This window comes from Quercus suber, unplaced genomic scaffold (genome assembly GCF_002906115.3).
Source record: "Quercus suber isolate HL8 unplaced genomic scaffold, Cork oak 2.0 scaffold_364, whole genome shotgun sequence".
NCBI lineage: Eukaryota > Viridiplantae > Streptophyta > Magnoliopsida > Fagales > Fagaceae > Quercus > Quercus suber.
Window position 1 is genome coordinate 630,856 of NW_027069816.1, and position 25,993 is coordinate 656,848.

General features: G+C 36.2%; 1 protein-coding gene and 1 pseudogene across 1 annotated transcript; both read right to left on the reverse strand.

The window, feature by feature from the left end:
- Nucleotides 1-10,950: 10,950 nt before the first annotated feature.
- Nucleotides 10,951-14,239, reverse strand: LOC112040144 (bidirectional sugar transporter SWEET5-like; annotated as a pseudogene).
- Nucleotides 14,240-15,972: 1,733 nt separating this feature from the next.
- Nucleotides 15,973-16,536, reverse strand: LOC136061928 (uncharacterized mitochondrial protein AtMg00810-like). The gene has a single exon (XM_065760381.1). It carries the CDS (start codon nucleotides 16,534-16,536, stop codon nucleotides 15,973-15,975), a length of 564 nt encoding a protein of 187 aa, XP_065616453.1.
- Between the last annotated feature and the right edge of the window lie 9,457 nt (nucleotides 16,537-25,993).

Below are 25,993 nucleotides of genomic sequence, written 5' to 3' on the forward strand. Positions count from 1 at the left end.
GTAGGACTTAAAATTTGTACCAAGGCACTTCTGAGTGATTTGGTCCATCCATCTACCCATTGGTAGTAGGACTTGGTCCGTCCTTCCACCCGTAGGTAGTAAGATTTAAATTTTGTACCAAGGCATTTGAGTGACTTGGTCTGTCCTTCCACCCGTAGGTAGAAGGAATTAAATTTTGTACCAAGGCACTTGTGAGTGACTTGGTCCGTCCTTCCACCCATAGGTGGAAGGACTTAAATTTTGTACCAAGGCACGTGTGAGTGACTTGGTCCGTCCTTCCACCCATAGATAGAAGGACTTAAATTTTGTACCAAGGCACTTGAGTGACTTGGTCCATCCTTCCACCTGTAGGTAGGACTTTAATTTTGTACCAAGGTACTTGTGAGTGACTTGGTCCGTCCTTCCACCTGTAGGTAGTAGGATTTGAATTTTGTACCAAGGCACTTATGAGTGACTTGGTCCGTCCTTCCACCCGTAGGTAGGAAGACTTATATTTTGTACCAAGGCACTTGAGTGACTTGGTCCGTCCTTCCACCCGTAGGTAGAAGGACTTAAATTTTGTACCAAGGCACTTGAGTGACCTGGTCTGTCCTTCTACCCGTAGGTAGAAGGACTTAAATTTTGTACCAAGGCACTTGTGAGTGACTTGGTCCGTCCTTCCATCCGTAGGTAGAAGGACTTAAATTTTGTACCAAGGCACTTGAGCGACTTGGTCCATCCTTCCACCCGTAGGTAGGACTTTAATTTCGTACCAAGGTACTTGTGAGTGACTTGGTCCGTCCTTCCACCCGTAGGTAGTAGGACTTGAATTTTGTACCAAGGCACTTGTGAGTGACTTGGTCCGTCCTTCCACCCGTAGGTAGGAAGACTTATATTTTGTACCAAGGTACTTGAGTGACTTGGTTCGTCCTTCCACCCGTAGGTAGAAGGACTTAAATTTTGTACCAAGGCACTTGTGAGTGACTTGGTCCGTCCTTCCACCCGTAGGTAGAAGGACTCAAATTTTGTACCAAGGCACTTGAGTGACCTGGTCTGTCCTTCTACCCGTAGGTAGAAGGACTTAAATTTTGTACCAAGGCACTTGTGAGTGACTTGGTCCGTCCTTCCATCCGTAGGTAGAAGGACTTAAATTTTGTACCAAGGCACTTGAGCGACTTGGTCCATCCTTCCACCCGTAGGTAGGACTTTAATTTCGTACCAAGGTACTTGTGAGTGACTTGGTCCGTCCTTCCACCCGTAGGTAGTAGGACTTGAATTTTGTACCAAGGCACTTGTGAGTGACTTGGTCCGTCCTTCCACCCGTAGGTAGGAAGACTTATATTTTGTACCAAGGTACTTGAGTGACTTGGTTCGTCCTTCCACCCGTAGGTAGAAGGACTTAAATTTTGTACCAAGGCACTTGTGAGTGACTTGGTCCGTCCTTCCACCCGTAGGTAGAAGGACTCAAATTTTGTACCAAGGCACTTGTGAGTGACTTGGTCCATCCTTCCGTCCGTAGGTAGAAGGACTTAAATTTTGTACCAAGGCACTTGAGCGACTTGGTCCATCCTTCCACCCGTAGGTAGGACTTTAATTTTGTACCAAGATACTTGTGAGTGACTTGGTCCGTCCTTCCACCCGTGGGTAGTAGGACTTGGTCCGTCCTTCCACCCGTAGGTAGTAAGACTTAAATTTTGTACCAAGGCACTTGAGTGACTTGGTCCGTCCATCCACCCGTAGGTAGGAGGACTTAAATTTTGTACCAAGGCACTTGAGTGACTTGGTCCGTCCTTCCACCCGTAGGTAGAAGGACTTAAATTTTGTACCAAGGCACTTGTGAGTGACTTGGTTCGTCCTTTCAGCTGTAGGTTGGAAGACTTAGAATTTTCACAAGGTATTCGTGGGTGACTCGGTTCGTCCTTCCACCCGTAGGTAGGGAGACTTAGAATTTTTACCAAGGCACCTATCGGTATCCTTGGTTGTCGATCCATCCCAATGGGATGAGGATTAGGTATCTGTCGGCTTCCTTTTGTAGTGTTTAGCCTTGAGGTCTTACTGTAGCATTGAGGTGGACGACCATAAGGACGAGTGTTTGGACTTGGATGTTTTCTGGCACCATCAGATACATTGCCCCCGAGACGCGTGATGGAACTTTCAACCTTCAGGACGCGTTGTAGTCCTTTATTAGCGTCCCATTCTCAAGGTATTTTATTTGTCTACTTTGAGTCATGGACTTGCCGATGTGACTGAGTGTTACTTCGTCATCAAATTTTGTGTGTGTGTGTTCGTCCACCTTTGTTCATGGACCTACATTCGTCCTCTTTTTTTTTTTTTTTTTTGGGTCATGGACATGCATCCATCCACTTTCTTTCTTCCCTTTTTTTTTTTTTTTTTTGTCATGGACATGCATCCGTCCACTTTTTTTTTTTTTCTTTCTCTTCTATGGACATGCATCCTCCATCCTGTCCTTTTTTTTTTATGTGGACGTTCATTCTTTTTTTGGATGGATGCATGGATCATGCATATCGTCCACTTTTTTTTGTTTTTTTTATGATGTGGTGGGTGTCCAGATCCATTCCTTGGACATGCATCCCTCCATGCAACCGTCCACCTTCTTTTTTTTTTTTTTTTTTTTTTTAATGTGGACGTTCGTTCACTTTCTTTGTCCATTTTTTTTGGTGGACGTCCGTCCACTTTCTTTATGGACGGATGCATGGATGCATGGACATGCATCCGTTCATTTTTTTTTTTTTTTGGTGGATGTCCGTCCACTTTCTTTATGGACGGATGCGTCCATGCATCCGTCCATGTCCACTTTCTTTATGGACGGATGCATGGACATACATCCGTCCTTTTTTTTTTTTTTTTTTTTAATTTTTGGTGGACGTCCGTCTACTTTCTTTATGGACGGATGCCGTCCATTTTTTTGGCGGACGTCCATTTTTTGTCCGTCCACTTTGGTCATGGACTTCATATTATTATTTTATTTTTTGTCCGTCCACTTTGGTCATGGACTTGCTGTCGATACCAAGTGTGACCTTGTCACCTTGTTGGTCATCCACTTGAGGTCATGGACTTGTTGAAGTAAATAAGAGTTACCTCGTCACCTTGTGGGTCGTCTACTTGGGGTCATGGACTTATTGAGGTAACTAAGAGTTACTTCGTCACCTTGTGGGTCGTCCGTACGTTCGTTGGGGTCGTCCACTTGGGGTCGTGGACTTATTGAGGTGATAAGAGTTACCTCGTCACCTTATTGGTCGTCCACTGGGGTGTGGACTTCTTAGGTGACTAAGAGTTACCTGTCACCTTGTGGGTCGTCACTTGGGGTCATGGACTTATTGAGGTGACTAAGAGTTACTTCGTCACCTTGTGGGTCGTCCACTTGGGGTCGTGGACTTTTAGGTGACTAAGGTTACTCGTCACCTTATTGTGGACTTCTTGAGGTGACTAAGTGTTACCTCGTCACCTTGTTGGTCATCCACTTGGGGTCATGGACTTCTTGAGGTGACTAAGTGTTACCTTGTCACCTTGTTGGCTCTTGTGGGTCGTCCACTAGGGTCGTGGACTTATTTAGGTGACTAATTGTTACCTCGTCATCTTATTGGTCGTCCACTTGGGGTCGTGGACTTCTTGAGGTGACTAAGAGTTACTTCGTCACCTTGTGGGTCGTCCACTTGGGGTCGTGGACTTATTGAGGTGACTAAGTGTTGCCTCGTCACCGGTCGTTTGTGGTCGTCCACTTGGTCCTACCTACGGGTGGAAGGACGAACTAAGTCACCCGCGAATGCCTTGGTGAAAATTCTAAGTCTTCTTACCTACGGGAGGACAGTTGGACCATGTCACCTAAAAGTGCCTTGGTCAAAATTTAGGTCCCTTACGCCATAAACAATTTCGGGCGAGCCTGTCAAAGATTGACAAGTCTCTCAAGATCCAAATCGAACCGTCACCCCACGGGTCCTTTCACTCCGAGATCACGGACCCATAGGGTGAAGGGGGCAACTGAAGAGGAGAAAATAAGCTGACGGATTCGAGCAATGTTGATGGATGGGCCCATTAGGTGCAAGACTCGGTGAGGACGGATTTGTTGGCCACGTGTTAGACAAAATCCCTATATGGGAATACTTGTGGCACACCTCCTAGATTCTAGGGGTAATTAGAGTCCTAGCGCAATTAGCGTTCTAGAAGCTGCGTGCATCGATGGAGATCTTCTTTATAAGGAATATGACTTGTCCATCACGTTTGGGACTCCTCAAGAGGATTTCTACAAGGAAAGACTTCGACTCCAAGTAAAAATGGTCAACTTTCGACTATTATAAAAGCCCCAATACCCTCACAAATTGAGGTACGCATAATTAACCCCTCTCTAGCACTCTAAAGTTGAAAAGAGTTTTAACTTAACCTTCGGAGGGTATTTGGCCGGTACCACACCGGTGCTCTCTGCGTAGGTCTTTCCCCTTTCTTGTGTTGTGCAGGTTGCATTCTGGGCGTGTGAGTACGTGCGGCTCACTGGTGATTTTTTCGACTTCATCAATAATAATTACAATAAACAATGAAAATTAGACAATATTTTTCCCCAGTTCATCATTTGTATTGCAAATTCATTAATTATTTCAACATACCTACATCTAAATTTGATCCAACAAGTCCAAACATTGCTTAGTACACTTTGATATATTATGCTGACATATTCATAGGCTTGGATGTTACCTTTTCATTCAGCAGGGATTTTTGACAACTATAAGGTTGCATTTGGCACCACTTCATATTAGTATCCAACTCATCAAAGAATAGATAATGAACTTAATATCATAAATCTACAAATTTCTTACCACTTTATAAAAATAAAAACTTCAATTGGTTTTCAAATTCAAATTTTATCATAAGAAAACACAAAAATTGTGTAATTCACTCAAAAAGTAGAATACTAATATTAGCTAAGGGGATAAAAAAAAGATAACACCATATATCATTAAATTAAAAAATAATAATATTACTGTAGGGATAGGGGCCCAAAATCATATATTGGGCCTTGGGTTTTGTCCGAGGACATTGACAAGTCCGAGGAAGGATACATAGTTATGAGGGATTCCAGTTCAGAGTCTCATAAATAAGAAATGAATGGAAGGCGGTCCGAGGAGGAATTCCTCCTCGAGTATGATAGATATCGTTCAAATGTATATTTCAACGATGAAAGTAACATTCGTAGAAGCCCCAATGATAGGGACGTGCCTCATGAACATATGAGAAGAAAGAGAACTCAAAAATATCTAAGGAAAAACTGCTACCACCGCATTAAATGCACTGCAGTTGCTTTTCTAACCGCATTTATGTGGAGAAGACCCCTGAATAGTGTTGTCTTGGCTACCATAACTCACAGAATGCCAGAGAGGGTATCTGATGAGACAGGTACTCAAGTAAGGGCTCAAATGATCAACAAGTGTAGGATTAAGATAGACCAAGAGGATCTATATAATGTAAAAGACCCTCCATAAGAGAGGGATTAGAAAATCAAGGAAGGAACACTATAGCAATCCAAAACCAAACTTGTAATAAAGCCCTAATAGCAATACCTAAGAATCAGTCTTCTCAAGTTTTGTTGAGGACATTTTTCTTTAGTGAACGTTTATTATCTTTCTTTCTTCGTCATAAAAATCTATTGGCTTGTTACTTAATTCACTAAACCCCAGTTTTTCAATACATTTTCTACAAATTTATTGTTTTGGGTTTTTTGGGCTAAAGTTCATACACTTATTGGGCTAGGAGTTCAAATTTGGTCCTTACAATTACCTTTTGTTATCTATATTTTTAAATAAATTTGAATTAAAAATAGATACTCTCAACCCAAACTTTTTTTTTTTTTTTCAATCTTAAGTAAGTACACTAAAATGGACCGAATAGAACCAAAGTGGATAAAACGAACCAAAATGGACCAAATGGACTTTAGATGACTGAACAGACGAAACTGGATCAAAAGGACTGAATGGATTGAACTAGACTAAACGGACCGTATTGGATTGAATAGACCGAACAGAACTAGATTGGAACGAAATGGACGGAATAGACAGAAGTGGAATGAATTGGACCGAACAGAGCTGAAGTGGACCGAATGGACCACAAATTGACCGAGTGTACCACATTTTGGTCCACTCGGTCCACTTTGGCTCTATTCAGTCCAATTCAGTCCGCTACTATCTATTCGGTCTGTGTGGTTCCAATTTGGTTCTGTTTAGTCTATTCGGTCCAATACAGTCCGTTTGGTCTAGTTAAATCCATTTGGTCATTTTGGTTCACTTTGGTTTGTTTGGTCTTCTACCGTCCGTTTGGTCCATTTCGATCCATTCAATACGTTCAGTCCGCTTCTGTCCGTTCTGTCCACCTCTAGTTGTCGAAAATCCTTGTTGAATGAAAAGGTAATATCCAAACCTATAGATATGATAAGCATAATATATCAAAGTGTATTGAGCAATCTTTTTGGATTTATTGGACCAATTTTAGATGTAGGTATAAAAGAAATTATTGAAATAATTAATAAATTTGTGTACGGCTATATTTAGAAAATAAAATCTGAACCATGCAAATGTACAGAATGGATAGAACTTTAAATGGAGAGAATTCAAATAAATAGTGGGATGCTATTTGCAAGGATTGTCATAATTGAGGTGGCAATGGTATGTTTTTATAGTTTGAGGTTTGAACTGTGAAGTGTTAGTATTTCCAAAGTTTAGGTCATGTTTTATGAATTTTGCTGGCTTTCAACAAGTATATTTAAGCTTTTACTTTTTTATTTCCAAAATTTCTTGTCTTCAAGGGCGGAATTAGAAATCATTTCTTGGGGGGTTTGATAACTTTGATCTTTATGCATGGACAAAATTAAATGGTACATATGAAACTCATATATATATATATATATATACACACACACATTTGAATCAACCATAACAAACTAAAAACATTACTCATCCAATGGTAATAAAAATAAGACACATTACAGATGACCATCGGCAAGTAGAGACATAACCACGCATGCTTGTCTTATATTATGAAATTCACAATACTGAATAAAGAGAAATACGTGCATGCTGATATACTTGCTACATATTGGTCTACATTTTCAATACAAATTTATATTCTCTAAGTATTTTTCTTACGTTTACATCATTCACTTATCTCTTACAACATGATATTTTCAAAAATAAAAACAATGGATAGTTTCACCATCCCCCCGCGCCCCCCAAAAAAATCGAATCCTGTTAGTTACAGTTTTCAAATCTTTAAAGAAAAAAAAAATCCTATTTTTTATGTTTCTTTTTAATCAAGATGATGAATTCGAGATTAGGGTTTTTGTTAAGGATACATTGCAAGATTTGACACGTACTATTATATTATATGCTACCAAGGTTAGACACCAGTGGTAAAGCTAGAAATTCAATTTAGGGGGGTTGGGGGGAATTGAAAGAAAAATTAATCTAAAAAAAATTAATTGATATTAATAGCAAACTAAATACACAAGTATATATTAATGTAATTTAGAGATTAATCTAAATAAATAGAGTTTAAATAATCAATTTGATTTCTTGAAATTATTGTAAAAGTGTTAAGAGTATAACAATATACTAGCAACTTTGTATCCTTGTTGCCTTGAATACTATTAAAAAATAATGTTGAATTCAACATTTTTTCTCTATTCTTTTAAGCCGTTAAAATTTGGATTATATCAAAAACAAGATTGAAAAAAAATTAAAAACTAAAAAAATAAGAAAAAAAGAGTGGAGGCTAGGTTTTAGTGCTATATATGAATATAAGTAGGCTATTTTTTTAATAAAAAATAATGATCATGTAGAATCCACCAAGAGAAAAGTTGGTATTATCACAGGTTGAAACTGAGAATTATATAACTGGTAGACAATAAGATAGTGTAAGTGGTGGGCGTAAATGAAAATTGAATGTTCAACAATTATGAAATTTATTGTGAGAAATACTGTATATACTATTACTTTATAATATTGTTCTGACAATTGTGAACTTTGTTGTGAAAAAAATTGTGTAAATTCATTTTTTACTGTTAATAATTTGGAAACCTGTCAAATTAAAGGATGATGTGCATGAAATATAGACAAAAAAAATACTCTCATATCTGCATTTTTAGCATTACTTTCATGTTATTTTGTGACTAATTATCTATTATTTTTGTCTTATACGTGATAAAGGACTTACATGCTAATAGGTTTTATTTGAGGCAGAATAATGATCAATAAAGTGAAGCCAATTTGAGAGATCCAGCCCAAGCATGAAGGCAAAGATAAAAGAAAAGAATAAAAGCAGGCTGGGCAAGTCCAACAAGGAGTGAAGGAAAGAAAAAGAAAAATAAGAATAGTGGGACTAATGTTAATCTGACGTGGTGAAGAAAAGTAGAGAAAGATGAAATTAAAGGCTTGTTTTCGTGGTTGATATACAGATGGGCTTGACTTGGGCCACTTGATTTCTTCACCAAAACACATACTTGGGAGTTCTTGCAATGGGCCATGTTGGGATTTTATTAATAAGGCTTTAGGTCAGCCGTATGTCATGGATCATAAGGGAGTAAATCAAAGCAATGTTATGAAGGTTAGTCCGAATTGTATTAAGAGTGACTTCTCTTATATAATGTTTTAGGTTAGTTTGTTTAAGGAGGACGGCTAGGGCTGAACGTATAGAGCCGCAGCTACGTATTTGGTTTTCGGAATTTTTTTTCTAAATAACAATAAATATTAAAAAATTTAGTTAGTTGTCACGTTGCAAAAGAATTTTGAAAACTAGCATCTCGAGTGTTTAAAACTCGAGTTCCATGATAAAAATCAAGTTTTTGAGGCTTGATTTGTAAAAAAAAAATCTAAGTGAAAATCGAGTTTTAAAAACTCGAGTTCAGAAAACGCCGCTATAGGACTTAAAAACGTCACTATAGGGCTTAAAAATGGAGTTCTAAAAAAAATTTAGCAGAAAAACGCCACTATAGGGCTTTAAAACGTCAGTATAGGGCATAAAAACGCCACTATAGGGCTCACTGAACTTGGTATTAAACACTTATGAAAAATTTTTGCAGAAAAACGCCACTATAGGGTTTTAAAACGTCACTATAAGACTTAAAAACGCCACTATAGGGGCGATAAAACTATAATTTTTTTTGCATGGAACTCGAGTTTCTAAAACTCGAGATTTATGTAAATGGATCTCGATTTTCTAAAACTCGAGATGCCTAATTTCCTTTATAGTTTCACGCGTTGTCTAACTAAACAAATACTCTTCTTAATCACGATTATTCTGCTCATTCCCCCTGGTTTTCGTCCATGTTAGTTTTATTTATTTATCTAGTTTAATGTTTAGTATTTTATTTTTGTATTTTATTTCAATTACTATAAGTAACTAAATTTATAATTGAGATTAAGGATTATCAGTATTATTTGTGTGATTTAATTTTTTCCACAGTAGTTGTTCTTTAATGATTTAAATTGTTTTTGCTTTACATCAATTGACTAAGATAAGATTCTAGATATGATTTCAATCATATTTTTCTCATGATTTAGGATTTAACTTAATTAATTGGATGCTTGGATTATGATCGTTTGATTTTAAAATTGGATATCTTGTGTGATTTGTTTATTAATGGATACAATTGATGATTTAATTTTATACCTTGGAAGTGAAGAAGAATATGCTTTAGATTTTTAAACATAAGTTTTAATGATAATATTTTCCATGATAGTAAGATTGATTTCTAGATTATCATGCAGTGGGTTAGGAAAAATTAATGATCATGAATATATCCTGATATGAATTAACAAGGTGGATTCCAAAACATTAATTCCTTTCTTTAGATTGTTTAATCTCTTTACTGCTTTATTTTATATCTTTGCTTAGTTTAATTATTTTCTTAGTTTATTTAATTTCAAAACAACTAATTTTTATGAGAATGGATTAGGATTAATTTGGTTAAGGTTTAATTAATTTTCTTATGTTCATTCAAGTTCTTGTAGGTTTGATCTCATTTTTGTCAAATTATACTTTGGTACGGTTTGTGTACTTGCGAGTACTTTTAAATTTCACAACAAAAGACAATACTTTTAGTCTTATGTAGGGCCATTGAACTTTGTTTTCGTTGGAAAAAGATGAAAATATGCTATGTGCTTATTAGGACGGTTGGACATTAGATTGCTTTCATTTAGAAGTAGAGAAGTCTTGCTAGGGGCAAAGTTGAGATAGAAAAATTTGGTCAGGGGGCAAAATGCTTTATAAGAAGGGTTTTACTAACATAAGTCCTAAGGGAATATGTGAACAAAACCATTTTCGGACATTTTTTTTTACAGAAAAATGCAAAAGTAACTACCCAATTTCACAATTTTTCATTTTTTCATAAAAAATTTCCTCTTATGGATGGTTAATATATGCCCTTAGGACATACATTAACTGGATTTTTATAAGTATTGTTTAATATTAGCACTGATATACCGTATTGAATATGCTAGTATGAATGCGGAAGCGAAAACATAAAGTATAGAACACAATAACACACGAGGGTTACGTGGTTCAGCTTAATGGCTTACATCCACGGAGGAAACCCTAAATGACTATATCAATAATATATTAGAGTGTAGTACAAATCCTGTATTACAATAAATCATAACATGTGTATATATAGTAGACTAAACCCTAGACTAATAGACTTCTAGTATAAGTAGCAGACTTGACTTGCACACAAAGTAGAATTAAGCTTGAGCCTATGCTAATGGGCTAATATATCTCTAACAAGTATAATATATAGGAGTTTTTGGGGAGGTTGCTGGGCACTTGCCCCCTCTTGTCCTCCCCTGTTAGAGACCCACCATATATATTTTTTGGTGTGGATCTTTTTCTCTGATTTGAAGGAGTGTAAAATCACATCCATGCACACGAAAAAAAGTGAGTGCAGGTCCAAAAATTTAACAAGAATTAGCAGTGTTATGGTTTATGCATTTCCCGATTGAAGCTCACGTAGTGTTGGGGGGTCGACTTGTAGTAGCTTGCATATAAAATGAGCTGCATCAAACCTAGAACCGCTCCACAACTATTGGGAACCTAGCAGAAATATAAATTTGGAAAAAAAGAAAGAAAATAAGTTAGTTTTAATTGTATGCTAATGGTGCTCAAAGCCTTTGAAAACTCCTTAGCAATTGATAGTACATAAAGCCTTTCATTATAATTGGAAATATTCACCAAGAAAACATATTAGTTTTGTAAACATGTAGTCTAAAACTAGAAAATTACATTTAGAAAAAACAAAAATCCATCTTATTAAAACAAAACAAATAGTCTCAAGCAAGATAGATTTTTTTTTTTTGCTCTCATATTCTCTAAACTCTACGGATTATAGCTAAAGAATGTGACGTTCCATTACTAAAACACCACTACTTTATTTTTTGGATAAGTATTAAACTTCGTACCACACTAGATTAAATTCAATAATGCAGTAATATTTTTTATAACTAAATAAACCAAGAAATACGTAATCTTAAACGCATACTTAGGGTCCGTTTGGATATAATTTATTGTTGCTGAAACTAAAAACTGAAAACACTATAGCAAAATAATTTTTAAATATGTGAATAGTACTGTGGGACCAATTTTTAATGAAAAATTTGCCGCGGAATTTGTGGGATCCGTGAACAGTGCACAGATGCACTGTTCACGAAAGACTTAGTCAAATGTTACTGCTGAACCAAAAAAAAAAAGAAAAAAAAAAAAGTAAAACGTGAAAGCTGAAACGTGGACACAACTTTCAGTTTTATCCAAATTAAACCCCACCTTAGTCTATGGAGTTACCAAGATGAAGACATTGAATTTGAGGATCGCATAGATCACCCAAATTACTCCATTGCAGAAGTAGGCGAGTGAGATAAAGAATGGTATGTACTTCACACTCTTTGTTCTTATTACCCTACCCTGCCAAAAGAAGAAAAAAAAAATTGTTGCAAATTTTCATCAACAAATCCCAAATATAAATACCAATAATTAAAGTAAAAATATTTATGTGTAAATTTTAGGTGTTCGATCTTGATAATAGCTCTTTATCATCAGACGAAGATATTAATAAGTTTTTAGTGTATGCAAGGATTGAACCTCAAATTTCTTATTTAGCAATTAAAAATTTTACCAGTTGAACTAATTAAAACCCACAAGTACGATTTTGTTAGTTTTTTTTATCTTAAGTTGCCTAATAGAATTCAACCATATAATTGTGCCGAGTAATTAATACAATATATACAATGCAATTCAACCACATAGTTGAGTTTAACTGGAAAATATATATATATATATATATATAAATAACTATACTTAAGTTTTGCAACTGAGGAAACAATATACATACCATGACAGTTAGGGGGTGAAGCATACATTAATATATTGAGGATAATGCTCAATACCCCGACAATGATGGATCTATCTTTTGTTGTATGGAAAAGTTTCAGGGTAAGAACAACCACGAGGACAAAGGAGATGGTTTCAATCACAAGAACAATGATGATCTTCCGCTGAAATTGCAAATATAACAAAATAAAAATATGTTTAGATAAGGACAAAATTTAGCTATAAAATTAGTTGTAGTCTAAAGCTACAGTATTACTCAATATCTTTTTATTGGATGTGAATTTTGACAAATCAACTATTGAATTATATTATCTTCTTATATCTTCTATGCTTACAAATTTTCTAGAAAATTAAAGACAATAGTTACATCATTAATAAATTATTTAAATTGTAAGTTTTTGTAGTTTAAAATAATGCGTAAAATATAATCTTATAAATCATATAGTAAATAATATCTAATTAACACAAAATTTGACATATGTATTAAAAGTGTAAAGAACATGCAATTCAATTGTTAAATTTTTATAATATGTAGTAATATTAATAATATTGAGTAAGGTTGTAGTTTTAGGATATAACTAATTTTGTAACTAAACTTTATCCTTTAAATAATGAATCACATGCAACAAACCTCAATTACATAGTATAGTATATGAGATAGCTTACATGGAGAAACCATATACACATCACTTGGCAACTTCTAAAATGCTGAGCGCATAAACCTTAATTTTGAATGCTTAGAGTATATATGACATTTATTTATTTATTTTTACTTACACGCTTTGACCAGGGAGAGTAGAAGAAGAAGATGGTGATATAGATGATTTCGATTATGAACCCAAAGCCATTGATTGTAATGACAAGAAGGCTATCTGGATGGACGAAAGGCATTCCATAGAAACACCACATTGCGCAACTGAGTACTGCTGTTACATAAGGATGAGGCTTAAAGCTTTCCATTGCTCTTGTCTTGTGTATTTTGATAAATGTTGGGCGGCAATTTATCCATTGTGTACTAAGACTATTAGTAAGTTCATGGAACAATCAATGTGAGAGAGAGAGAGAGAGAGAGAGATATAAGGCAAAAGAGATGACATTTCCTGCAAAGAGAAAAGATGGAAAGATAGTCAAAATAATGATGTTGTTTATGTTCTTTTTAGATGAATGAATAAATTCCTTGAGCAAATAGGAAGTATACCCTATCAGTACTAACAAGTAACAACCAATAATGTGGCCCATTATAACATAGTCATGGATAAATTGTGAATTAATGATATAAATGAGACGATAACATCTTGCCTTTGAGAATAAAGCATATAAGAATAGAGATTGAAATCTGCTTATTAGTCTTAGTACTAATTCAAAAAAGGACCATTTGTAAGTTATTATGGAATTTTTTTATGAGGTTTTATAAAAGTAGAAGAAAAATGATCTTCACTTGAAATGAATCAATTTGAAGATTTAGATTAAATATGACAAATTTAAATGTGAATTTGTAGTTGGAAGGAAAAGCTAGAAAGAGTGCAATTAGAATGTGATCATGCACTCTTTCCTTGCTCACAACAATAGTGCTTTACAATATACTTACTTAGTGACAGTTTTCGAGGGATTATTCCCCATTCATTGTATGTGTGATCATAAATGTCTAATGGCCATGGCCATGAAACAAATGAAAAAATGGTAATGGAATATAAGAACAAAACCTCAATATTCTTGGGTGAAATTAAATGACACAAGATGAAAAGTTCCCCAATAAAAATGAAATAAAAAAGGTTCTTGAGAACATGAACATTAAATTTTTGTATATACATATATATGGTGAAGTTTTAAGGTACTAACCAATGATGCCCACAATGGTTCTACTTGTTTCAGTGTTAACCATAGTTGCAATGTCCAGACAAGAGATAAGGATGAAAAGAAGAAGAAAATGAAGAAAATAGAAATACGAATATGGAGTTAGTGCATTTGATAATTTTCCAAAACCAAAGAATATCTTCCTAGGTTCATTACATAGCAATATAACTCGGATAATTATAACTGTATGTGAGAAACAAAATGCCACGTTTTTTTTATCTTTTCTTATTTCAAAAAAACTTGGCCAGGCGCAAATGTCGAATGCTACTCACTGTAAAGACGTAACTAGTTCGGGAGCAAATAAAAAGATGTGACTGAGGCTGTGTCACTGTGTGTTCATGCTTGAATTATCAACCACTCTATTTGTACGCATGTAACTTGATCCTTTGTTTCTGATTTGTCCTCGAATTAATTCATAACGTACTCTACTAACTACGTTAGTCTTGGCTATAGATGAACTGTACTTATGTGGTGAACCACTTGTCCACGCCAGGATTGGTGATCATGTTGATGAGTGTGGTTTCTAACCACAGTTATATATATACAACAAATTTCATAATTTTTTCACAATTTGTTGCGATGACATATTCTAATTAGTAAAAATCATTGTCACTAGCACCATGACTGCCATCATTTTTATTGTATACTAATCATAACTTGTTTGATTTAGTTTTGAGCTAAGTGATTATGTTATGTGAATTATATTATCTATCTATTTCCCATGCATTAGATTAGGTGTGTTTTGTGTGAGTGTTTTAGGAAAAACAAGTTGAAGATATTGAGTTTCTTCATAAGCTTAGATTAGGTGTGAGTAAGTTGTTACCATTGTTCCAACTCAAATTTATGCCAAAAGTTTGTACGGGGTGTTTTGTCATGAAATTGCCAAATGGAGAGATTGTTACAATCTTAGTGTGTTGGCATATTTCATGACAAATTTACATGTATTTTGGTGATTTCTTAATTTCAATGTATATTGTACAATTATGGGTTACTTTGTAATGGGTTGAAGATGTCAAGAGCTGAAGATTGGAGCGGTAGTCTACAGAATTTTGGTTGAGTGGACTTTTGAGTGTTAGGCAAACTGTTAGCGAGTTCTTCATTTGAAAATCTATTGAGACAACAATTTTGCCTCTCTCGCCTCTTATTGGCTTGAGTGAAAATTGCAAACCTATGAAAAATCCCATCCTTTATAGTTCTTATCTATTAGAAATACTGACTACAATAGTATTGTATTTCATAGTTAAAGAATGTACATGAGAGTCTTTATATAGGAGGTATATGAGTGTAGTAAAAACCAAGAGTATAGTACAAGCATATTTGCTATACAAGCAATCAAGGTGGGCCTAAAGCCCACAACACTATACACATTAACAGCCCCTCTTGAACTCAAGGTGGGTGTGAGACCAATTTGAGGTTGTCAACCAAATCGCGAAGGCATCTCTTAGGATGTGACTTGGTGAAGATATTTGCAAGTTAATCTTTGGAGGAGACTGAGAAGAGCTTGAGAGCACCATGGACAAGATAATAACGAATAAAATGACAATAGATCTCAATGTGTTTAGTTTGTTCATGGAAGATATCATTGTGAGCAATATGAATGACCCTCTGGTTGTCACAATAAAAAGGAGTAGTAGAGGATGTGGACACACCTAAGTCTTTGAGAAGCCATCATAACCAAAGGAGCTCAAATGTGGTATCAGTAAGAGCACGATATTCTGCTTCAGTACTAAAGCGGGCCATATGAGTTTGTTTCTTGCTTTACTAAGAAATTAGAGAAGAACTAAGAAGAAAGCAATAACTAGTGGTGGACCTGCGATCAGTGGGATCTCCTGTCCAATTAGCATAAAAAAATGCACAGAGAACAAGAGAAGAGTAAGCAAAGTAGAAAAAACCATGGAAGAGAGTGCCATTTAGGTATCGAAGAATACATAGAACAGCAATATAGTGTGTCAATCGTGGAGCAGACAGATACTGGCTCACTTTGTGAACATCATAGGAAATGTTTGGACAAGTGATCATGAGATAAATTAGGCTGCAAACCAAACGTCTGTAAAGAGAGGGATTAGACAATGGTTTCTCCCCTGATGGAATTAGATGCGCATTAAGCTCAATTAAAGTGTCAACAGTTTTGCTATCAGTAAGTCCAGTTTGAGACAAGAGTTTAGAGACATACTTGGCTTGAGTAATATAAAGTCCATCTGTAGAATGAGTGATTTCAAGAGCTAAGAAGTAGTTGAGATGTCCAAGAGCTTTTATCTCAAATTGCTGACTAAGAAAATCCTTGAGTTCTTGAATGCCATTGAGATCATCACCAATTATGATCATATCATCCACATACAGGAGAAGTAAAATAGTTCATTTGTCAATGCGATGAAGAAATAAGGTAGAATCATAATGACTGGCCATGTAACCCAAGCGAGAGATGGTAAAGCTGAATTTGGCAAACCAAACTCGTGGAGCTTGTTTAAGGCCATAAAGTGCATGTCGAATGTGACAAACCTTGTTTGATTCAACAGAGAGACCAACATAAGGTTGCATATAAACTTCTTCACTTAAATCTCCACTAAGGAATGCATCTTTAACATCCATCTGAAAAAGGTCCCATTTACTAGCAGTAGCAACAACTAAGAGGACACAAATAGATGAGATACAAGCAACTGGAGCAAAGGTCTCTTCATAATCAATCCCATACTCCTATGTAAAACCTTTTGCAACAAGACGAGTTTTGTAGCACTCAATGGACCTATCAGAGCGAGTCTTAATCTTGTAGATCCACTTACAACCAACCATAGATTCCCCCAAGGGGAGAGGGGAGTCACCAAATCCTAAGTATGGTTTTTAGATAATGCATCAAGTTCATCTTTCATTGCAATCTGCCATAAAGGGTCAGTTGAAGCCTCATGATATGTGTAGGCACGTGCAATGTAGCAAGGGTAGTGTAACAATGATAGTCAAGTAAATGTGCAGGAATGGATCTTACCCGAGTTGAGCGACGAGGTGGAATATCTTGTGCAAGATTTTCAGGCGGAGTAGGAGCAGGGGACCCAAGCTTAGGGTTGGGTAGCTCGTCTTCGACCTGTTCACCTTCCATCTATTCATTAAAGGGTGAATTAGGAAAGGGATCAAGAATATCTGGTGGTTGGACAGAAAAGTCTATAGGAGGATCAAGAGCAGTTATAGGAGGATTAGGAGTAGCTACAAAAGGAATATGTGTCTCATATGGAAAAAGATCTAAGAGAGAGGAGGAAGATAGGGAGGCACGGAAGTGAGAGAGCTCAACAAAGGAGCGATGTTCCCAAAAGACAACATTACGGGAGATACAAAGACAATGAAAGACAGGATCATAACACCGGTACCCCTTTTGAGTTTCGCCATAGCCAAGAAAATAACAAAACCTCGACCGAGGCTCAAGTTTGTTATGCTCATGTGGCTGAAGAAGAACAAAACAAACAAAATCAAAGGAGCGAAGGCGGTGATAGTTTGAAGGTGACCCAAAAAGGCGCTCATATGGTGTTTGATTTTGGATAACAGGGCTTGGAATACGATTAATAGCATGAACATCATGAAGAGCAGCTTCACCCTAAAAAGGAGTAGGAACTTTGGCAGAGAGAAGGAGAGCACGAACAGTGTCAAAAATATGACGAGTTTTTGTTTGGCTCTACCATTTTGCTGAGGGGTACCTAGACAAGTTAATTGATGAATAGTACCATAGGAATGCAAAACAGCTTGGAAAGCATATTAAGTGTACTCAAGAGCATTATTAGATCGAAAAATTTTGATATGTTTGGAAAATTGAGTTTCAACCATTTCTGCAAAATTAGAATATATTTGCAATAATTCAGAACGATATTTCATAAGAAAAATCCAGCTATAGCGAGAGTAATCATTAACAAAATAGCGAGATCTACCAATATTAGAGACAGATGAAAGCCCCCAAACATTCGAATGAATAAGGTCAAAGATATCAGTGGATATTAATTCACTAGTATTGAAAGGCAAAACTGGTTGTTTTCCTAACTGACATGAAACAAAATCAAAATTTTTTGTAGACACTGAACTTAACAAACCCCTAGAAGCCAATTGTTGTATCCAAGAGGAAGATGTGTGACCAAGTCGAGCATGCCAAAGTGCAAGGGAAGGAATATAAGAAACTGCAGCAGCTGCAGCAACAGAAACAGGAGCAACAAGTGGAAGACAAAGGTTGTCCACAGGAAATATATGCCCAACTTCGAGACCAGTCCCAAGCTCCTGTCTCGTTCTCGATCCTATACAATACACCCAGAATAGTCAAAGATAATGTGATAACTTAGCTCAGCTAATTGTCCCACAAAAAATAAATTATAAGAAAGGTCAGGAACATTAAAGACCTTAGGAACCGAGAGATTGGAGGTCGAAATAGAATCTATATTATGACCAGAAATTGTGAAACCATTTGCTGTGCGAATATTAAAAGAGCGTGGTGCATGTTTAAGTTCATAAAATAGGGATGAGTGAGGTGTCATGTGATTGCAACAAGCAGAATCCATAAGCCGAGAGGAATGAGACATACCAGATAAAGCTAAGAGAGAAGAGGAATAAGATGCATTACTAATCATACGAATGACATTAGCGATGATGTTTTTAAGGTCATCTGTGGACATGGTGAAAGTGCGTCCTGGAGACTTAAACTGTGCAGAGACAAGAGCCATTGGTTGGACACTCTCAGTGTTAGCAACAATAGCAACAGAAATGGAAACAACTGATTTGTTACGATAATAACAAGTCTCAATATTGTGGCCAAAACGTTTGCAAAAATTGCAAAAATGTTTGCTGGATTGTTGGCGACAATTATTACAACAAGAAGAAGATGTGTCCTTATTCTTCATTTAGAAGAAAAATATGCAAAAATGGACTCAAAAAATGATTTCTACGTGAAAAGCTGGGTAAGGAGAACCTAGACTATAAAAGTCAACCCTAGAGAAAAGTCAATGGTCTGGTCAACGTGTGTCAACGGTCTAGTCAATGATGATGTCAGTAGTTGAATGGACAATGACGTCAGCTAGGGCTGACGTGGCAGTGAAGACGTCAACAAGAATAGAGGTCGGTGTGTGAGGCACATAAGGCGCGTGACGAGGCGCAACTTTTTAGGTGGCGCGTGAGGGTGCGTGCAAGCTCCGATGATTGCGAGACTTCCACAATTGAGTAGATCAGGGTGAGATGATCACTGTGGTACCTGCAAAATACTTATTGGAGCAAGATGCACAATGAGGTCATAGGGCTGTCCAGTGACCTGTGATATCCGACCTGCCCGACCAAATCCGCCCAACCCGAAGGTCCACGGGTGAATCCGAGTGCATGTATTGGTCGGATACGGATGCTGTTTTAAGAGGAACTGATTCTTCGGTTTGGGTTTCGGGTTACACAACAAATAATCCGAATAACTCGACCCGACCAAATATTTGGTAAAATAAACTTATAAAGCATTGGTCTCCACTCAGCCTCAACCTGCCAAGCACTCACATCACATCTTCAGATTTGGTCAATGGGTAATGTGTAGTGGACAGAAACCTGATCAACCGGCACAAATTCCCAATTTCAAATCCAGCCGTTTAAATCAATTCAGTTTTAAATCAACGGCTATAATTAAACTCTACAACCCTAGCACAGTACAGAGGCATCATAACTCTACAGCCCTAGCAATTAAAAATCAACGGTTACAATTAAACTAATATCACAATCCACAGTCACAATTAAAGGTAAAATATTTGATTAGATATCTCAATCTTCATCTCATATCCCAAGTTCCCAACGGCTTTAAGTCTCACACAGAATCTCTCTCACTCTTCACCGAATCAAGATCAAGTTGATCAACATCAACGGCCTCAATCTATCTTCAATCTTCACCTAACCACTCTCTCACCAAATCCATGGCCTCAGGCCCTGAGTCAGCTTAGACCTCACTCTCTCTCTCTCTCTCTCTCTCTCTCTCTCTCAAATCCTCAAAACCTGAAATCTCTTCACCAAATCCTCAACTCTAAAGTCTAAGCTCTACAGTCTCTTCACCAATTTCATACGAAATCTCAAATCTTCATCACTTCATCAGTCTTCAATCTTCACTCTTTAAAAGCAATGAATAGGCCACTCTCTCAAACTCTCAATTCTCCCTTTGCCTTTCTCTACTCCAAGGTTTAAACCCTAGCTTCTCACTACAAGTTCTTCACACCTAGCCACCACCGCCGCCGCCACCACCAGCAGCCACTCCTCTCCCTATCGTTGATCATATGGGTTAAACCCAGGTATGTGTTCTCCTTTTTTTTTTTTCTTTTTTTTTAGTCTCTCATTGATTATATATGCTATGAAAATCTACTGTTAAAACGAAATAATCCAAAAGTTTTATAATTTGAAACCCTAACTAGAAATAGTTGAAACCTAAACCATTTACTTTTGTTTTTTGTTCTTTGTTCATTTGTTTGATTAATTTTGTTCATGTTTAAATTTTATTTAGGAATTGAAAGTTGTGTACGTGTGGGGTTTTCAGTCTTCAAACTTGAAATTAACACACGGTTTTTTAAGGTATGATTTTGTTTCCCTTTTTTTTTTTTTTTTTTTTTTTTTTTTTTTTTGTGTTCAAAGTTGGGATTTTGTTCTTTTTTTGTTAGAGACTTAGAGTTGATGCATGTAACTTAAGCTGCTGTGGATGTGTTCAATGTTTCTGCTTTTATTATTTAGTAAAATTTATACTGTTAAAAATCAAATAAACTCCCAAGTTTTATAATTTGAAACACTAACTAAAAAAATTGAAACCCTAACCATTTTATATATTTTGTTCTTTGTTTATTTGTTTGATTAATTCTATTCCTATTTTAATTTTACTCAGGAATTGAAAGTTGTCCAAGTGGGGTTTTCAGCCTTCAAATTCAAAACTCCAACATCCCTGGTTTCTTAAAGGTATGATTTTTGTTTCCCTTTGTGTTTTGTGTTAAAAGTTGGGATTTTGTTCTTTTTTTTTTTGTTAGAGTTGATGAATAACTTATGCTGTTGTGGTGGTGGTAGTTGTTGTTTTGCTGTCTTTGTTTAATAAATTTGAGCACCAATGTTTCTACTTTTATTATTTATTCTGCTTTTATTATTTATTGAAATTTCAAGCATCATTTTGAGCACCAATCTGGGTTCTATTTAGTTATGTAGTATACTGTTTTTTGTTAGAGTTTTATGTTTTATGTAGAATATTGTTATCTGGATTCAAGTATCAAATATTTTCCTTTTTGGTTTGTTTGATTATTATTATTAATTGTTGTTGTTCTAGTTTGCTAATTTCTATATTTGATTTTTTAGGTCATGGATTCCTCCACTAATGCTCCCTCTGTTTCTACACAAGCTGATGGTGCTATGCAAGTTGATGGTTCTACTGCCACCCAAGCTGCCACTGCCATTGCCACCCAAGAGGTTGCTGCTGCAACCCAAGCTGAAGCTATTGATGGTGAGTTGCCCCCAGTTTCACCTAGCATAGTGAGTAAGACTGGTAATGGTAGGAAAAAGTCTTTAGCTTGGAATCATTTTGAAAAATTAAAGGTAGATGAGGGTGTCACTATGGCTGTATGTAATTATTGTAAAAAATCATATCAGGCTGATAGTAAGAGTTATGGTACTAGTAATTTGTTAGCTCATGTGACAATCTGTCCCAAGAACCCTAATAGAGAAGATAAAGGGCAGAAAAACTTAGTTTTTGAACCCAAAAACGATGGAGATGAAGGGTTCAAACTTGTGTCATCAACTTTTTCTGTTGAGGCTTCTAGGAAGGCACTAGCTGAAATGATTATAATTGAGGAGTTGCCTTTTAGGTATGTTGAGGGGTATGGGTTTAAGAAATATGTAACTACCTTACAATCTAAGCTCCGTTTAAAGGATATTCAATCTTGTCAAATTGTGGCTAGAGATGTGATTGGAATTTATAATAGTGAGAGAGAGAAGCTAAGGAAATCCTTGAAGGGTTGTAGGGTGTGTCTTACTACAGACACATGGACTTCTATACAAAATTTGAATTATATGTGTCTCACAAGTCACTTTATTGATGATGATTGGAAGTTGTATAAGAGAATTTTAAATTTTTGTCAAGTTGAAGATCATAAGGGAGAGAAAAATAGGTAGAAAGATTGAGCTGTCTTTGCGTGAGTGGGGTATTGATGGCATATTCACTTTGACAATGGATAATGCTAGTTCCAATTTAACCACAATTAAATTTTTGCAAAGGGTAACAAAAGATTGGAATGGGACATTTTTAGAAAATGAGTTCATGCACATGAGTTGTTGTGCCCATATCCTAAATATCATTGTTGAGGAGGGTTTGAAAGAAATTGATGCATCTGTTACTAAGGTGCGTGAAACTGTGAAGTATGTGAAGTCTTCGCCCAATAGAAATCAAACTTTTAGGAATTTTATGGAGAGGTTAGGTATTGAGTCCAAGAGTCTTCTTTGTCTAGATGTACCTACTAGGTGGAACTCAACTTACCTTATGTTAGAAATTGTTGAAAAATTCGAGAAAGTATTTCTTAGGATGGACTTTGAAGATGATGGTTATTCATCATACTTTAGAAGCAAGGAAGATAGTGGTGGTTTGGGATCTCCTTGTATGAGTGATTTCCAAAATTGTGGGGCATTTGTGACTTTCTTGAGGCTTTTTTACAATGCAACAAAGAAGTTCTCCGGCTCTTTGTATGTTACCTCAAATGCCTTTTTTGATGAGATCTTTGTTATTCAGGAGAGTATTTCTCATTTAGTTAAATCCCAAAACACCTTCTTGAAAAACATTGTCACAAATATGCAAACTAAATTTGAGAAGTATTAGGGGGGAGGTGATAAAATTAATCCTCTTTTGTATGTGGCTATGGTTCTTGATCCACTAAAAAAATTGAGGTTTTGAAGTTTATTTTTTTTTCCTGAAGTTTATGGGAAAGAAGTGGGGAATGTGATGGTTGATGAGGTGAAAGATCTTTTGATGAAGTTGTATACTTTTTATTGTTTTGTTAATTCCCCAAATGTGCAAGAACCAAGTGAGAGTGAGAGGACACAAATGGTGGGTGATGCAAGTGATCCATATGTAATGGTTCACTCTTGATATGAGCTTTTCTTAGAAGCTGAGCAATCTGTAGGTTGTAGTAATGAGGTTGACAAGTATTTGGCTGAAAATTGTGATGGTAGAAGGGATGTAAATTTTGAGGTATTGGGGTGGTGGAAGGACAATTCTTGTAGGTACTTAATGTTGTCCAAAGTGGCTAAGGATGTGCTAGCTGTACCAGTTTCAACTGTTGCATCTGAGTCAGCATTTAGCACCGGAGGCTGCATTGTTGATCCATTTTGAAGTTCTCTCTCCCCTCTTATGGTTCAAAACCTTGTATGTGCACAAAATTGGCTTCAAGCCACAATACCAATTTCTTATCGCCAATCAAGGGATGAGGTTGAGGCATTGGAGGAGGAATTTCATGATTTAGGTAATATGTTTAAATTTTGGAACTTATAGTTTGTCTCATGTTCAAACAAAATTTAATATGTTGTATTTATTTCCTTTCCTTTTCTAGTTTTAAATCAACAATCATCATCAAGTGCATCAGCAAGTACTAGCTCCAAATTGGGTTCTAGCTCAGGCAAACGACCCATAATTAGTGTTGAAGATTGATAACTGACTTGGTATGTTACTGCCTTTGGCCTCTTACTGTTATAAACTTGTTGTCCTTTAATAAGGTATTATTTGTTAAATATTTTTTGGTCTTTTGTAGGTGGAATCATTTATTTTGTAAAGGAGGCAGCCTTTTGGGAACATTTTGGAAGCTTTTTTGTAAATTTCTTTTCTAACAATACTAGTCTTAATGCTTATAGAAAAGAAATCCTAGGAATCATATAGGTTTTCTTTTCTATTAGTTATAAGCTTGAGTATTTGTCGTTTAATGCTTTGGGAAAGCTATTTTTTTTTGGACCTGTGGTATTTTATAATTTGTAATTAATTATATTGCTGGGAACATTGTATAGCCAGCAAGGTTACTGCCTTCTTATGATTTACTGCCTTGTGGAAACATTGAATTACTGCTGCATTTGTATGGTTGTTGGAAATACACATGTTTTGTGTATTGTTTTGCTATTTTTTCCAGGTTATTTGTTGTGTTAATTTTTGGGTAGTCAATGTGGCTGTTTTAGAAGTTACAGGTGGTGAAAATAGGATTTTGTGTTACTTGTGTTGTGCTCTTTAGTTTTTGTGGTCAATGTGTGGATGCTTAACAGATGTAAAAATAGGTTTATTTTGTGCTGTTGTGGGGTATGAAGTCCAAGATATTTAATGCTTAACAGGTGGTAAAAATTGGCTTATTTTGTGACCTGGGGTGAGGATTTTTTTCCAGTAAGTTTTTTTTCCAAAGGCCCAATATATTTATAAGTTAAGTAGCTTAATTTAAGTTTACTTGAAGGCCATTAAAAAAATAAAAAATAAAAAAGAAAAAAAAGAGGAAAACAGAGGCCCAACTAATTTGACACCCAAACAATTTTAAAACTACCAAACTCCTTAATTTGGGCTAAAAGGGCTGAAAAAATTAAACTTAGATTTTTTTTTTACAGAAGTCCAAAAACTGGGCCCATTAATGGCCCAAACTTGCCTAACCAACAACTCTGACCCGCCCATCCGATGGCCTGAATCACCGGATCCAATCTGACTATTCGGTTGAATACGGGTCTAAGATCTAACAACCCGACTCAAATGGGTCGAGTTCGGTTCAGGCCCAAACCCGAACTGACCCAACCCATGGACAGGCCTAGGTGAAGATGGTAAGTGCAGTGGTCTGTGTGGTGTGGGACTCATTGACATCGCATCTGCAGGTTTGGAACCCAAGGACGACGGTTGGACGACGTTGGAGGTTCTATGGCAAAAGGTTGCAGCAGCTGCTGTGACAGTGGAAGCGATGAGAATGGAGTAACACCAATAAAGACAAAACTGCTGAAAAAATGTCAGAGCAGTGACTTTGATACTATGTTAGAAATACTGAATGCAATAGTATTGTATTTCATAGTTAAAGAATGTACATGAGAGCTTTTATATAGGAGACATTTATGTGCAGTACAAGTAAAAGTGTAGTACAAGCATGTGTGCTATACAAGTAATTTAGGTGGGGCTAAAGCCTACAACACTATACACGTTAACACTATCCATAAACTTCTCTATATAACCCTCAATTGTCACAAAATTTTACACCAAATTCCCATATTGAAGAGTTAGAGAGCAACCTAAAACCCTAGTGTTAAATCCCATTTGGTCCCTTTACCTTCTCCTTATCCAATTGTTGTTGTTTGGTGTTTGGGAATCATTTGTACAATTCCAAAATCTCCAAGAGGCCTTGCAGTGGCTAAGGAGACTTGGTATTATGATTGGTATTCTCAGATCTGATGACTAACAAGAAGAAAAGATTCAAGGAATCAATTGTTAGTAGGACCAGGAGACTCAAGTATAGAGTCAATACTTAGATTGGAGGATTCTGTAAGTGACTTGTACTGCAACAATTCTTGTTTATGGATCATTTGGTGCTATAGTACCCAAATAGTTTTCTGCCTGGTTTTTGGGTTTTTTCTCTCCACGGACACTTTGAGTGTTCTTATGGGTGTGATTGATTGTTTGGGATTTTCTGTTTTGATTATGTAGCCATGAATGTGTTAATTGACTAATTTTATTAACAACTGGGCTTAATTTGATATTTGGTTTAAAATTAACATAAAACATGAAATCGAGGTCTAAAGTGTAACTCTCATCACCAATTTCACTTTGTTC